Genomic DNA, 11772 nt, shown 5'->3' on the forward strand with positions numbered 1-11772 from the left:
AATGCAAAGAAGATACCAATGTGAGATTTCTAAAGATTTAAGAATCTGAAGTGCCTTTCTAAATCTGAGAGGGATGAAGTGTGGAGCATGCATTTAGAAGAGCAGCACTCTGATGCGGAAACTACAGAACACGAACCACCAAAAAAGAAAATCAACGTTCTGCAGGTGGCATCCGATTCAGATGATGAAAATGAACATGTCAGTCCACACTACTTTGGATTGTTATTGAGCAGAACCTGTCATCAGCATGGACGCATGTTCTCTGGAATGGTGGTTGAATCATCAAGGAACATAATCTTTAGCGCATCTGGCATGTAAATATCTTGTGGCGCTGGCTACAACAGTGCCATGCAAATGCCTGGTCTCACTTTCAGGTGTCATTGTAAACAAGAGCAGGCAGCATTATCTTCTGCAAATGTAAACAAACCTGTTTGTGTGAGCGATTCCCTGAAGAAGAAGTAGGACTGATTGGACTTGTAGGCTCTAACATTTGACAGTGTAGAAAATGTAGAAGATATCCAAAATATTTAAATAAATGGTATTCTATTATTGTTTAACAGCACGATTAATCGCAATTAATTTTTTAATCGCTCGACAGCCCTATTTGTTAACCATTGCTACAAATGTTATAAGAGGCATGGTCATAACATTATCTATCCCGTTTTCAAATTCAGAGTTTCATTTGATGGCCTCCTGTAGTAGTGCATTACACAGGTTATCTATAAATCGGAAAGGGAAGTACAGTTTTATTGGTTCTAAATGAAATGTCCTTTCATTTCTTTAAAGTGCCCCTTTGTTCTCAATGCGTAAAGGAGCGTGGTGTATGTCTCTGGCATGGTAAAAGAACATTTAAAAAATTCAAAATCTACTAATCAGCCATTCCAACTATTGATCATCCTAGGGGATATTAAGTATACTAGTAAATGAAAGGGTATTTCTGAAAAAGTACAGACTATTAGGGAGATGCCAGAGAAAAACAAACAGACAATTCTGAAAATAGAAAACAAATGTGATTCTTGACAATTGCCATCCTATACATATATTTTCTCTCCTTGGTAAAGTAATGAAACAAAGATTAAGTAAAAGAAATCACTAAACATTTAGGGCCAGATCCTCAGCTGGTGTAATTGGAGTATATCCATTGGCTTCAGTGCAGCTATGTCAGTTTACAGCAGCTCTGATCCCTAAATCCAAAAGGGACCATGAGCAATAAGCATCATGGGTTTATAAAGAATAAATATTTACAGACAAAATATTTGATTATAAAGCTTGTAGATGAAGAGAGAACTTCAGAAGTAATATATTTGGATTTTAGTAAAGAATTTGGTACTGGGTCTTGTGAAATCTTGCTTGAAAAAGTAGTAGAAATTAGCTAATGTCATGTTGGTTATAAAGCCACTGAAGTACAATAAACTAATTAGGGGAAAAAAGCAGCACCATGTAAAGTTGAAAGAAGGTGTCTAATGGGAAACCACAGGAATCATCAGGCCTGGTCTTTTCTAATAACTTCATTAATGGGTCTGGAGCAGGGGGGTAACAATAAATTAATGACATTTGCAAACAATACTAATTTAGGAGGAATTGGAAACACCAGTCAGGGCACAGGAATGATACAAAAGGACTTGGACAGTTTAGAAACATGAGTTGAAAAGAATGAAATGAGATTCCACTTGGAAAAATGCAGAGCAGGGGAGTAACCATCCTTCTCTACCTAGTTCTGAAGTATTCCATTAAATTCTGATAACCACATTAACAGAAGAATATTGACGAGTTAGAGGGATTGAGAGAAGAAAAAAGTAAAAGAACTAACCATGTGTAGTTTAGCTAAATGACACTTAAGGAAGGGATACAATATCCAAATATCTGAAGGGTGCAAATATGAATGGGCCAGAGACCCCTCTACCCTTCCAAAAAAAATGACCACTGACTGAGGGGAGGTCTGGTGGGGGGTTGTTGGAGAGTGAGCCTGCCCCACGGAAGGAGCTCCTGTTCCATGGGGCTGGGCCCAGCTCCCCACTCTAGGCGTTGTGATTTGGCATGTGGGGTCACAGCGCCATTTGGTTTGGGGGCCTTCTCAAACAGGGGGCCCAGGGCAAACTGCCCCTTTTGCCTCCCTCCTGCCCTGGGCAGCCTTGTGAATGGGGAGGAATTACTTAACGGTTACCACTGGGAATAATGGAATGAAATTAAGAAAGGGAGAATTGAGACTGAATATCAGCACGAACTCTGATGACAAGATATATCTGGCTCTGCAATAATCTCCCTAGAAAAGTGGTGGAAGCTCCTTACTTTGCACACTGTAGTAGGCAATACACTGATAGTGTAAAGTAGGAAACAATCCAGCATTGGCAGGGAAAATAGTAGAATAGGAAGTTAGGAACTGCATCACAGGAAGACTGGCCTCTATAAGGGGAAAGTGGCTGGTCTCAGCTGTGCCGTAATTAACTATATCCCAGCCTGAGGTGGGTGGGGCTAATGGGACAGGTGTTAGTATGATGAATATGTGGGCCTCATAACAAGGCTTGAGAGAGAATATTTAGGAGGAGGAAGCCATGTGAAAGACCCTGAGGTCAGGTCTATAAGAAGCAGGGAGGTCCCTGGGAGAAACTGCCAGAGTCCCTGTAGAGGGAAACAGTGGGAAACCTGCTAGGAGGAAAAAAGCCACTAGGGAGAAAGCTGTGGAGTGCAGTGCTCAGTTTAAGGTGCAAAGAAGAACTTTGCAGAGCCTGGGCGTAGGGATGAAGAGCAGGGAATGTCAGAATAACCCAAGAGAGGCAGAAGAACCATTTGTTTGGATGTTGGAATGTTGTAATACCAGAAGGGGACTGAACTGGCTGGAGGGCTGGGCCAAGGAAGCCACAGACCACTGCAGAACCAGAATGGCAGACACTAGGGGGTGTCAGAGGGGAACTACCCTTGCAATGCCAAGTCCTAGTTTCAGGGGATGCTCTCGTGGTGTTCCCCTCCCCCGCCAATTATAAACTACTATATCAGTTCAGACCAATGGTCTGTCTAGTCTAGTACCCTGCCTCTACCAGTGGCCAGCACCAGATGCTTCAAAGGAAGGTGCAAGAGACCCTGAAGTGGACAATTACAGGAAAACCTATAGGGGAAGTTCCTTCCTAATCCTAATGAGTTAGGAGTAGATTCTCAAAGAGGACATAAGCATTGCAACACTAACTCCTAGGTGTCCTGCAGTCTGCTAGAATTCTCAACCCTGACTTAGGCACCCAGACTCCCTGTGCACTGAATGGGGAGCGTTAAGCTAGCCAGGAGTGAGATGTAGGGGTGGGGATTAGGGCCCATATGCATAAAGGGATTTTGGTACCTAACTCCTATTGAGCTGTGCCTTAGGCACTTGTCTCTGCTTTAGATTCTTAGCCATGAACTTTTTCCTGGAGCGAGGTGTCTAAGCCAAGTCAGCCATTTCTTACAAAAAACAGAGACTCCACCCCTTTATAGTCAGTAGTCAGCACACTCACCCAGGATGTGGGAGAGCCAGGTTCCAGTCCTTGCTCCAATGAATATTTAAGTACTTATTCAAAGTGGAACAGCTTCAACAGAAGCAATTGAATGAGCCATCCTCCAGAACAGCCCATAGCCCAATGGTTAGGACACTCACCTGGGATGTCAGGGAGCTGGATTCAAGTCCTTGCTCCAAATCAGGCAGAGTGAGAATTCAAATTGGGGTCTCCTACATCCCAGATAAGCACCTTCGCTATTGGGTATTCTAGACATACAGCTGCACACCCCAGCCAGTTTGAAAAATTCCTGACCTGCTTTCTGCCCCCTTTTGTAGAGGTTAGGTGTGCTCTGAGCATGCCTAGTGGATCAGGCCTTGCAGGTGATATAGTTAGGGGAACACCTAGTTTGAGAATCTTTCTGGGGCTTAGATGTCAGCAAGAGCTCCGATCAGCTCGTTAGCTGTGAGATGGCATCAGGAGTTAGGCAGCTTTGTAGGTGCTGACTGGTGGAAATGGAGCCTTATAGGGTTAGGTAGCAGTTTTGTGAACGTTGGTGTACTTAAATGTTGGTAGTCAGGCACCTAAGTCCATTTGTGAATTGAACCTTTAGGTATTGACTTAGCAGTGTGCTTAGTTAGTTAGTGGTTGACTGAAGTCTGAGGGTTCTATCCTTTCTAAATGCGTTTTAACCATCTAATGTAACTGGATGTTTTCATTACCCATATAACAGTCTAATGCTTTTTTGAGTCCTAGCTTCTGTAGTAGTATTACTAGGCAATTTGCCTCAAAGGCATCTGAAAACCTGGAAGCAAATCACAACCTTCCCTGCTTCCTCCTTGCTCTGGGAAGGAATTTTGCCTCAAAGGTGTGTCTCTGAGTCACACTGCCTCTCAGGTCTACTCCTGGGGTAGTCTCCTTTGCTCAGGGCTGTGCCCAAAGGCAATGTCTAGCCCCGTGGAAACAGTGACACCACTGGTATAATTCCTAGTGTCTGAAGAGTTCTGAGAAAAATAAGACACAAAAGGATTGATTTTTTTCTGCTGTGTAGTGGAGAGAGGGGAACAGCCCATTGCTCCCTGATTTTCAGCTGCCCAGCCCTGGTGTAAGTTAAAAGGGGCAGCTTTAATTTCTGTCATTGACATAAGATTCTTCTGAGACCTCTCGCCATTGGAGAACAGGGCACATTAGAACCTTGTTTTTCCACACCTTCTCCCCACCCCTACCTTCCATTATGCCAAGAGTGGAGATTTCAGCAGTGCCTCCCCCACCAGCTCTTCTGCTGGTGGAGATTCCTGCTACACACGGGGAATTCTCCAAGGGAATCTCCAGCTGGCTTAAATTTGATCTGCATCACAGCAGATTATGTCTTGTTTAGACATGATCTTAACTCCCTGCCCCTGTAGCAGCTGAGATACATCAGTGGGGTGACACGCTGCAGCTTACATTCATGCCCCATCACCACATGAACACATCCAGATGATTTAAATAGTAACACGAACAGGAAATCCTTTCCTCTTAGCTGCACCTAGGCACTACATTGGCTGATACATGATGGTATGTGAGGGGAAAACAGATGTACAGTAACTAGAATAAACAGATGGGGACACCCCAGGGCTCTAAATGTGGGTGAATTTGGTGCTAATGGAACTCTTGCTTGAGTGCTGGGGGAGGAGAATGAGGCTGGATCCATCCTGAAAAAGTCTGTATAAAAAACCTGCTCCTACATAAGAGTGTTTCTGCTTGCTACCGTTTGGGAATATCTGTCCCGCAGCTCTTGCCCCAAGTGATATTTCATTTTATTGTAATTCACTGATATTTTTTTAAGTCAAATTTTGCCCTAAATTACCTCCTGTTCAATCAATCAATCCCAAAAGATAATTTGAACCTTAATGTTCACATCCGACAGGCAGGATAAGATGGAGTAGCTAAACATAACAAGCAGGCGTTAGTGTCAATAGGGCTCTGAGGAAATGTTATTGGGCAAAGCTAATGGCATCATTTTGTTCCAAGAAGTCTTTACTTTTTTAACAATTACTTAAAGCCATAAAAGGCCTGATCCAACTCTCACGAGTCCATTACAATATTTCCTTTGACTACTGTGGGAGTTAAATTGAGGCCGAAGTGACTGACAGAGTCTTCACCATTATTATTTCCAAGGCCCAAAGGTTCTGTTCTGAGAGCTGAAGTTTGACAAGATATAGAGACCCCATCTGCTCTCCCGTTTTCTCTTGGCCATGCCCTCACACTCTGGATGTGCAGGGGGGGGGGGGGGGGGTGGCATAGAAGCTGCTACAGTGGCCCTACACAACCCTATCATTCCCCCTTGTGGTGGGAATATGGTGTTGCCAAAGCAGCACAAACCAAGTGAAGCAAGTGGGAGCTTGCTCAGCTCAGGGCACACAAACTGAAAGAAACCCCATGGAAGGAAATAAAGACATAGTTTTTTTCAGTGAGAGATCACTTCAGTGGACAAAAGTTTCTTAAAGGAAAAACCATGCTTATTTGATTTTCCCACCACTTTCTTAACCAGAAAACTTCAATGAGATTTATATAATGTATTTAATATTAGCCACCCCCAAGCACAAATAGCTATTTAATCTTTATGTGTAATATCTCTGCAGCATTTCAGTGCAATTTGAAAGGAAATACACGCTTGTTCCTAAGAGAGGAGATTACTCTTTGCTGGATAATACAACCCTGAGACTCTGTACAGATTTTTTCCAGTATAATACATTTCATATTATAGTAAATCTTATAAACTTGACGCAGATATTGGTTTGTAACATAAGCAGCTGCTGCCTGGAAAGTTTTAAATCTTTTTTGAAGCAAGACAAAAATCCTTAGCTTTTTAAAATTAACGGTATATATGCTGGGTGGAGAAACAAAAGATAGGGCACGTTTCCTCAAACTAATAAAAGTTCCAATATTTGCAAGTGCTAATAGAAAACTTAAAGGCTAATTGTTTAAGTGGTGTTATCATAACATGGCAAAACACTGCAATTAATTACTGTACTTGAAAATGTTCTGTATTATACTGTATTAAACGCATAACTGTTTTAATAATACAAAGTTTTTATTCCATGCTTCCTTGGGCACATTCAGAAAGAAGTAAGTACAATGGCAATGATGCTCTGATGAAACTGTGTGTGTCTGTGTGCATTTGGCATGCTTGACCATATTGTTAGCAACACTTTTCTTCACTATAGCTGGTGCATGTTGGTAATGTAATTGTTTCCCACATATTAAAATCCTCAGGTTGATCATGTAGTTAGTCCTATATGACCCACTCTTTTAACAAGGTTAATCAACCACATACATATAACACGAAGTACAGAAAGTTATAGGTTAAGACTTAGGGCATGTCTACACTTGCCATTTAAAGTGGAAAAAGTTCCTTTTTTGTGCAAAAACCGTGGGAGCGTCTACACTTGCCAATGACTTTTTGTGGTGAAACTCAGAAGTTTCACTGCAAAAAGAAAACCACCTCCATGAGAGGCATACAGCTCTTACCAGTGATGCTTTTCCGGTGATGTGCAACTGAAGGCACATTCTTCCTGTTTACAGAGCTTTTAGCCTCCAGAGGATATCCCACAGTGCCTAGGTGACCATTCTGGCCAGCAGCTCTGCTGCTCTGATGCCAGGTAAACAGACATCCACCCCTTACCCCTGTAAAGCCCTGGGAACTTTGAAACTCCCCTTCATGTTTTCTTGGCAAGTGCTCACTTATCATCTGGCCAGGTGACAATGCCTGCTCCACGGAGCAAACAATGTCCTGCTTGAAGCAATGCTGAGTTACTGGAGCTGATCAGTGTTTGCGGAGAGGAGGCTGTGTAGGGACCCAGGATGCCCTACGATCACCCCCCCCCTTCCCACAAGACCCATCGTCGAAATGGAGAGAGCTGCACTGTGGGATAGCTGCCCTAGAATGCTGCTCTCATTGGCGATGGAAGTGCTGCTAATGTAAACACTCTCTGACGCCTGAGGAATTAAGCGTGTACACAAACCAGCGCTTTACTTTTACCGATTTCCTATCACTGGTGAAACATACAGCGCAAAAAATCTGCAAGTGTTGACATACCCTTAGTAAATGTGAAAGCAACTGAGGCTTGGTCTACACTTAAAAATATACTGGCGTAGCGATATCCCTCAAGAATATGAAAAAAACACAACCCCAAGCGACAGAGCTATGCTGACAAAAACCCCCATGTAGATGCAGCTATGCTGAAAGAAGAATGCTTCTGTCGGCATAACTAATGTCATTCAGGGAGGCAGTGTCCCTACATCAGCAGAAAAACTCATTCTGACAGCATATTCTGTGTCTGCACTAGGGGACTATGTTGCCATAGGTTCCACTCTCCTGCAGGGACATAATGAGTTACATTGTTGCAGATTTCCTCTAGCAATGAAAGTCTGAAATTAAATAAGACAACTTTGCTGTCATATACCCTATCCTACTCTTCTACAATTTTAGTCTTTTAATTAGGTAACATATATAACATGAATAAGACAAGATTAAGGTCAAATCCAGCGCCCTAGGCAAACTCCATTGAGCCCCAGCATAATTTAGAGCAGTTTAATGACTTTTCTAAATTACCTGAACTGCAGTATACCATCTCCCTTCCAACTAAGCTGCCAGTCAGCTCACCAGCTCAGTAGCTGTCAGAGCAGGCTACCGACTCCCTGGTTTTCACAGCCCCCCTGTGATCGCAGGGAGCTAAAACAGCTGGGGGGTACACTGGAGGAGAGTGCCAGGGATCCACCTGGAGCGTTATCTTCGGAACAGGTTTAATTTGGGCATGCAGAAGAGCTCGCCAACCCAGATACATATCCTCTGCCATAGGCTGTGCAAGGAGCTGTCCAGTCTGTCTGGTCAAGGCTGCAGCGGCCTGTTTGAAGTTCCTTCAGCTGACCACTGTGCTGCTTTACATTCTTCACCATTTCTGTGTTCTGTTCACTGATAAAATGATCCCTAGCACACTAGTTTCTGTCCTGTAGAAAACAATGTATCGTTATAGGAAACAGGAGGTGAAGGGGGAAGTTGTTAGGATGTTAGTAGTGCATTGGTAATGATCTTGTTCTGAGGATGTGATTTTGAAATAGCAGAATTTTAATTTAAATATAAATTAAGTTTTTTGGTGAAGTCAAATAAATAAAAGTGGGCCTTTAATTAGAGCTGGCTAGAAAATGGAAATTCCTTCACATGAAAAATATGTCCACACTGCGATAAAAGACCCACGACATGGCCATGGCTGGCCTCGGGAAGCTGACTCAAGCTCGCTGGACTTGGGCTGCAAGTGCCCTGAGACCCCACAAGGGGGGGGGGGGAGGTCTGAGAGCCCGGGCTCCATCCCAAGCAATCTACTCTGCTATTTTTAGTCCCATAGCATGAGCCCTGCAAGCCTGAGTCAGTTGACCTGGGCTGTGAGGCTCACTGACCTGGACCTTTTTTGCTGTGTGGACGTACCCTTAGCCTCCCCCTATTTCTGGGGCCAGAACTAGGAGGGGGCAGGAAGGCTGAGCACCTGGGCTCTTTGCCTCTCCGGTGCTTGGGGTGAAGGCAGGGAGGCCTGAGATCCAGAAAGGCAGATTCAGGGCGCCCAGCCATGGCAGGCCTTTTGGAAGGCTTTTGTCAGTTTGACTTTCTGCCTACAGGCAGAAGAGCCTTCTAGGAGGCAGCCTTCGATGGGAAATTCCCAACCCGCTCTACTTTAAATTTTTCTCAGTGTAAAAACAAATGCCTTCTCTATTGTAAATTAGACCATTCCTTTTCTAATCTTGTGCTGAGAACTTGCTACTTTCAATGACATCAGTGGTGGTTGCAGTCACTCAGCACTCTTCAGCATCAAGCTGTTAAGTGTTAAGACATAGTAACCAAACAAAAAAAAATATATTGTCAGTATGGAGTACTGGTTCTCATCAGTTACTTAGGACTCAATTTAGAAAAGCACTTAAGCAGATGCTTAAGTCCATTCCTATTGAGGAAAACACGTTACAATGACATTACAGTCAAGCCTGTGCTTACATGCTTTCCTGAGTAGGGAGGCTTTCCTCAAGCAGGACCTTAGTGTGGGTCATTGGGGTTGGAGGGCTTGAGACAAAGCAATTATTTCTTCTACACCACTCACACAATCTATTCTTTCTTGCTAGTGATAGCTACAGTGATCTCAGTGATGACAGTTCTCCAGAAAAAGAACCTCCTGATTCAGAAACAAGTTGAACCCCCTGCATGAGAGCAGAGAATTGGAGAATGCTACTGAGGTGAACAGGGTCCTTTTGTTGCTTCTTCCTTCTTGACTTACTGCAAGAGACAGTTATCTTGGGTCTCCCTCTCACTCCAAATCCCCTCTGAAAGCTTATCTTTTCTCCCTTGCCTGCAGCATTTAATTTCTCTCCCCTTCTGTTGTTTAACTTTGTAATTGTATTATTAAAATCTGCAGTGTGTTTTGGGTGCAGTTCTGATATTGTTTGAAAAGCTATTCTTTATAATTATACTTTTGTAATCTTTCCAAAAATTGTTTTCTTTACTTGTTTGTTACTTTAGCATGCAACTCAAAATGAGTTTGATTCCATTGTGTTGACTTGATTTTGTTTTTGCCCCTCTTTGAATCATTTCTTTGTGTTTTATTTTCTGTTGTCATATTTCTACCAGAGATGGACACTCGGCCTTAGGACAGTGAAGACACTTCATGATAAATCTCGGGGTTCAGCCAGTGTAGGGATGTGAATTTAGCAAGCTAATATTTTTAAATTGGAGTTTTGTTTGCTAATATACTCTTGCTAAAGTCCTGTTACTTCTAGTTGTTTGCTTCTTTAACAATAACAGTAATGGTCTCCACAGCTATCTGAATGTGTATTTCCCTTGAGGCATCTGACCTTGGCTACGTCGTGGATTGATCCGCAGTCTTACTTTAACCATTGAGACTTAACACAAAGACTTCAAGATCATGGCCAGTGTGTTAATCTCATTCATCCCTTCATTCTGAACCACGATGCGGTGTTCTTGAATACCGTTGTATGCAGTTCATTTTAGGTTTCCATTTCCCCAATTTGATCCTCTCCATTTGCATGGCATAACTGCTGTCTGCTGTGCCACATTGGTGATTAAGGCTGCATATAAATAAGGTAGACTGAGGCTCAGGAGATGTGAGTTCTGCTCTTAGCTCAACCACATATTTCTTCTATGACCTTGAGCAAGTCACTTTGGGTGGGATTCACAAGGTAGAATTAGTTGCCGAAGTCCAATATTTAGACACCACTGCAATCCACAAAGCCTTTGCTTAGCTGCTGCCTAACCTTGTAGGTACCTAAAGTCCCTCATGCCTAAGTTTCCAACCATGAAAATCCCCCAGGTGCCTAAATTTCAGCAGCTGAATATGTCCAGAGTAGTGTAAGTCCTGATACTGCTTGGCACCTAACTCACACTTAAGCCCCAGAAAAATTAATGAACTAATTAATGAATTAATGGGTAGTGTGCTTGGAGCACAAATAAACACATCCAAAACGGGAGGAGGTGGTAGAGTGCCCCCCCTCCCTTACAACTTTTAGTCCAGTAGTTAAAGCACTTACACAGGTTCAATTCCCACTTCTGCCTGAGGTGGAGAAAGGATTTGAACTTGCGTCGCCTACCTCCTAGAGGGCTGCCTTAGCCAATAGACTATGGCATATGCCTGGGTAGCTGTTTCTCCATCTCTCCTGTTTAAATAATTAAATAGTCATTGGTGTAGGCAGACTGAAACCTGGGTCTTCCACCTCCCAAGTGGGGTGGCCTATATAATCACTGGGCTATGGTCATTCTTACTCTGTCTTTGGCCCAGTGCATATTTAAGTATTTATACACAGTGGAACAGCATCACTGGGAGAGATTGAGAGAGTCCTGATCCAAAATGTCCTAGCGCTCAGTAGCTAGGGCTCTCTCCTGGGAGGTAGAAGATCCATGTTCAAATCCTTTTGCCACATTAGGTAGGGGAGGAGGGATTGAACCTCAGTTTCCCTTATGCTGGGCGTGTGCTCTAACCAGTGAGATAAAACCTGTTCCTTGTTGGCTAGCTTAGACAACTCCCTGCTAGTGTGATGGCTTTTGTTAATTCCATTCTTAGGTGCCAGTGCCCACCATGCATTGTATAGGGAGCTTGGACACCTAACTCAGGGCTGTGAATTCCACGAGGCGGCAGGTGCCTAAGCCCCCTTGTGAATCCCACCCTTCATCTTGCTATACCTCAGTTCCCCATCTGTAAAATAGGGATAATGATACTTCCCTACCTCACGTGGCTGGGGAGGATTAATCTATATGAGAATCTCAAATACGATG

The 11772-nt window shown here is 43.3% G+C and overlaps 1 protein-coding gene across 1 annotated transcript in view; it reads left to right on the plus strand.

The window, feature by feature from the left end:
* CTPS2 (CTP synthase 2) overlaps window positions 1-9694 on the plus strand; it is a 137273-nt gene extending 127579 nt beyond the window's left edge. Inside the window, exons 19-20 of the mRNA XM_065414159.1 lie at window positions 6535-6572; window positions 9612-9694. Coding sequence (XP_065270231.1) covers window positions 6535-6572; window positions 9612-9694 — 121 coding nt within the window. The remainder of the gene's footprint in view (window positions 1-6534; window positions 6573-9611) is intronic.
* Window positions 9695-11772: the final 2078 nt, after the last annotated feature.

Source organism: Emys orbicularis, chromosome 1, assembly GCF_028017835.1.
Source record: "Emys orbicularis isolate rEmyOrb1 chromosome 1, rEmyOrb1.hap1, whole genome shotgun sequence".
In the NCBI taxonomy this organism is placed as follows: Eukaryota; Metazoa; Chordata; order Testudines; family Emydidae; genus Emys; species Emys orbicularis.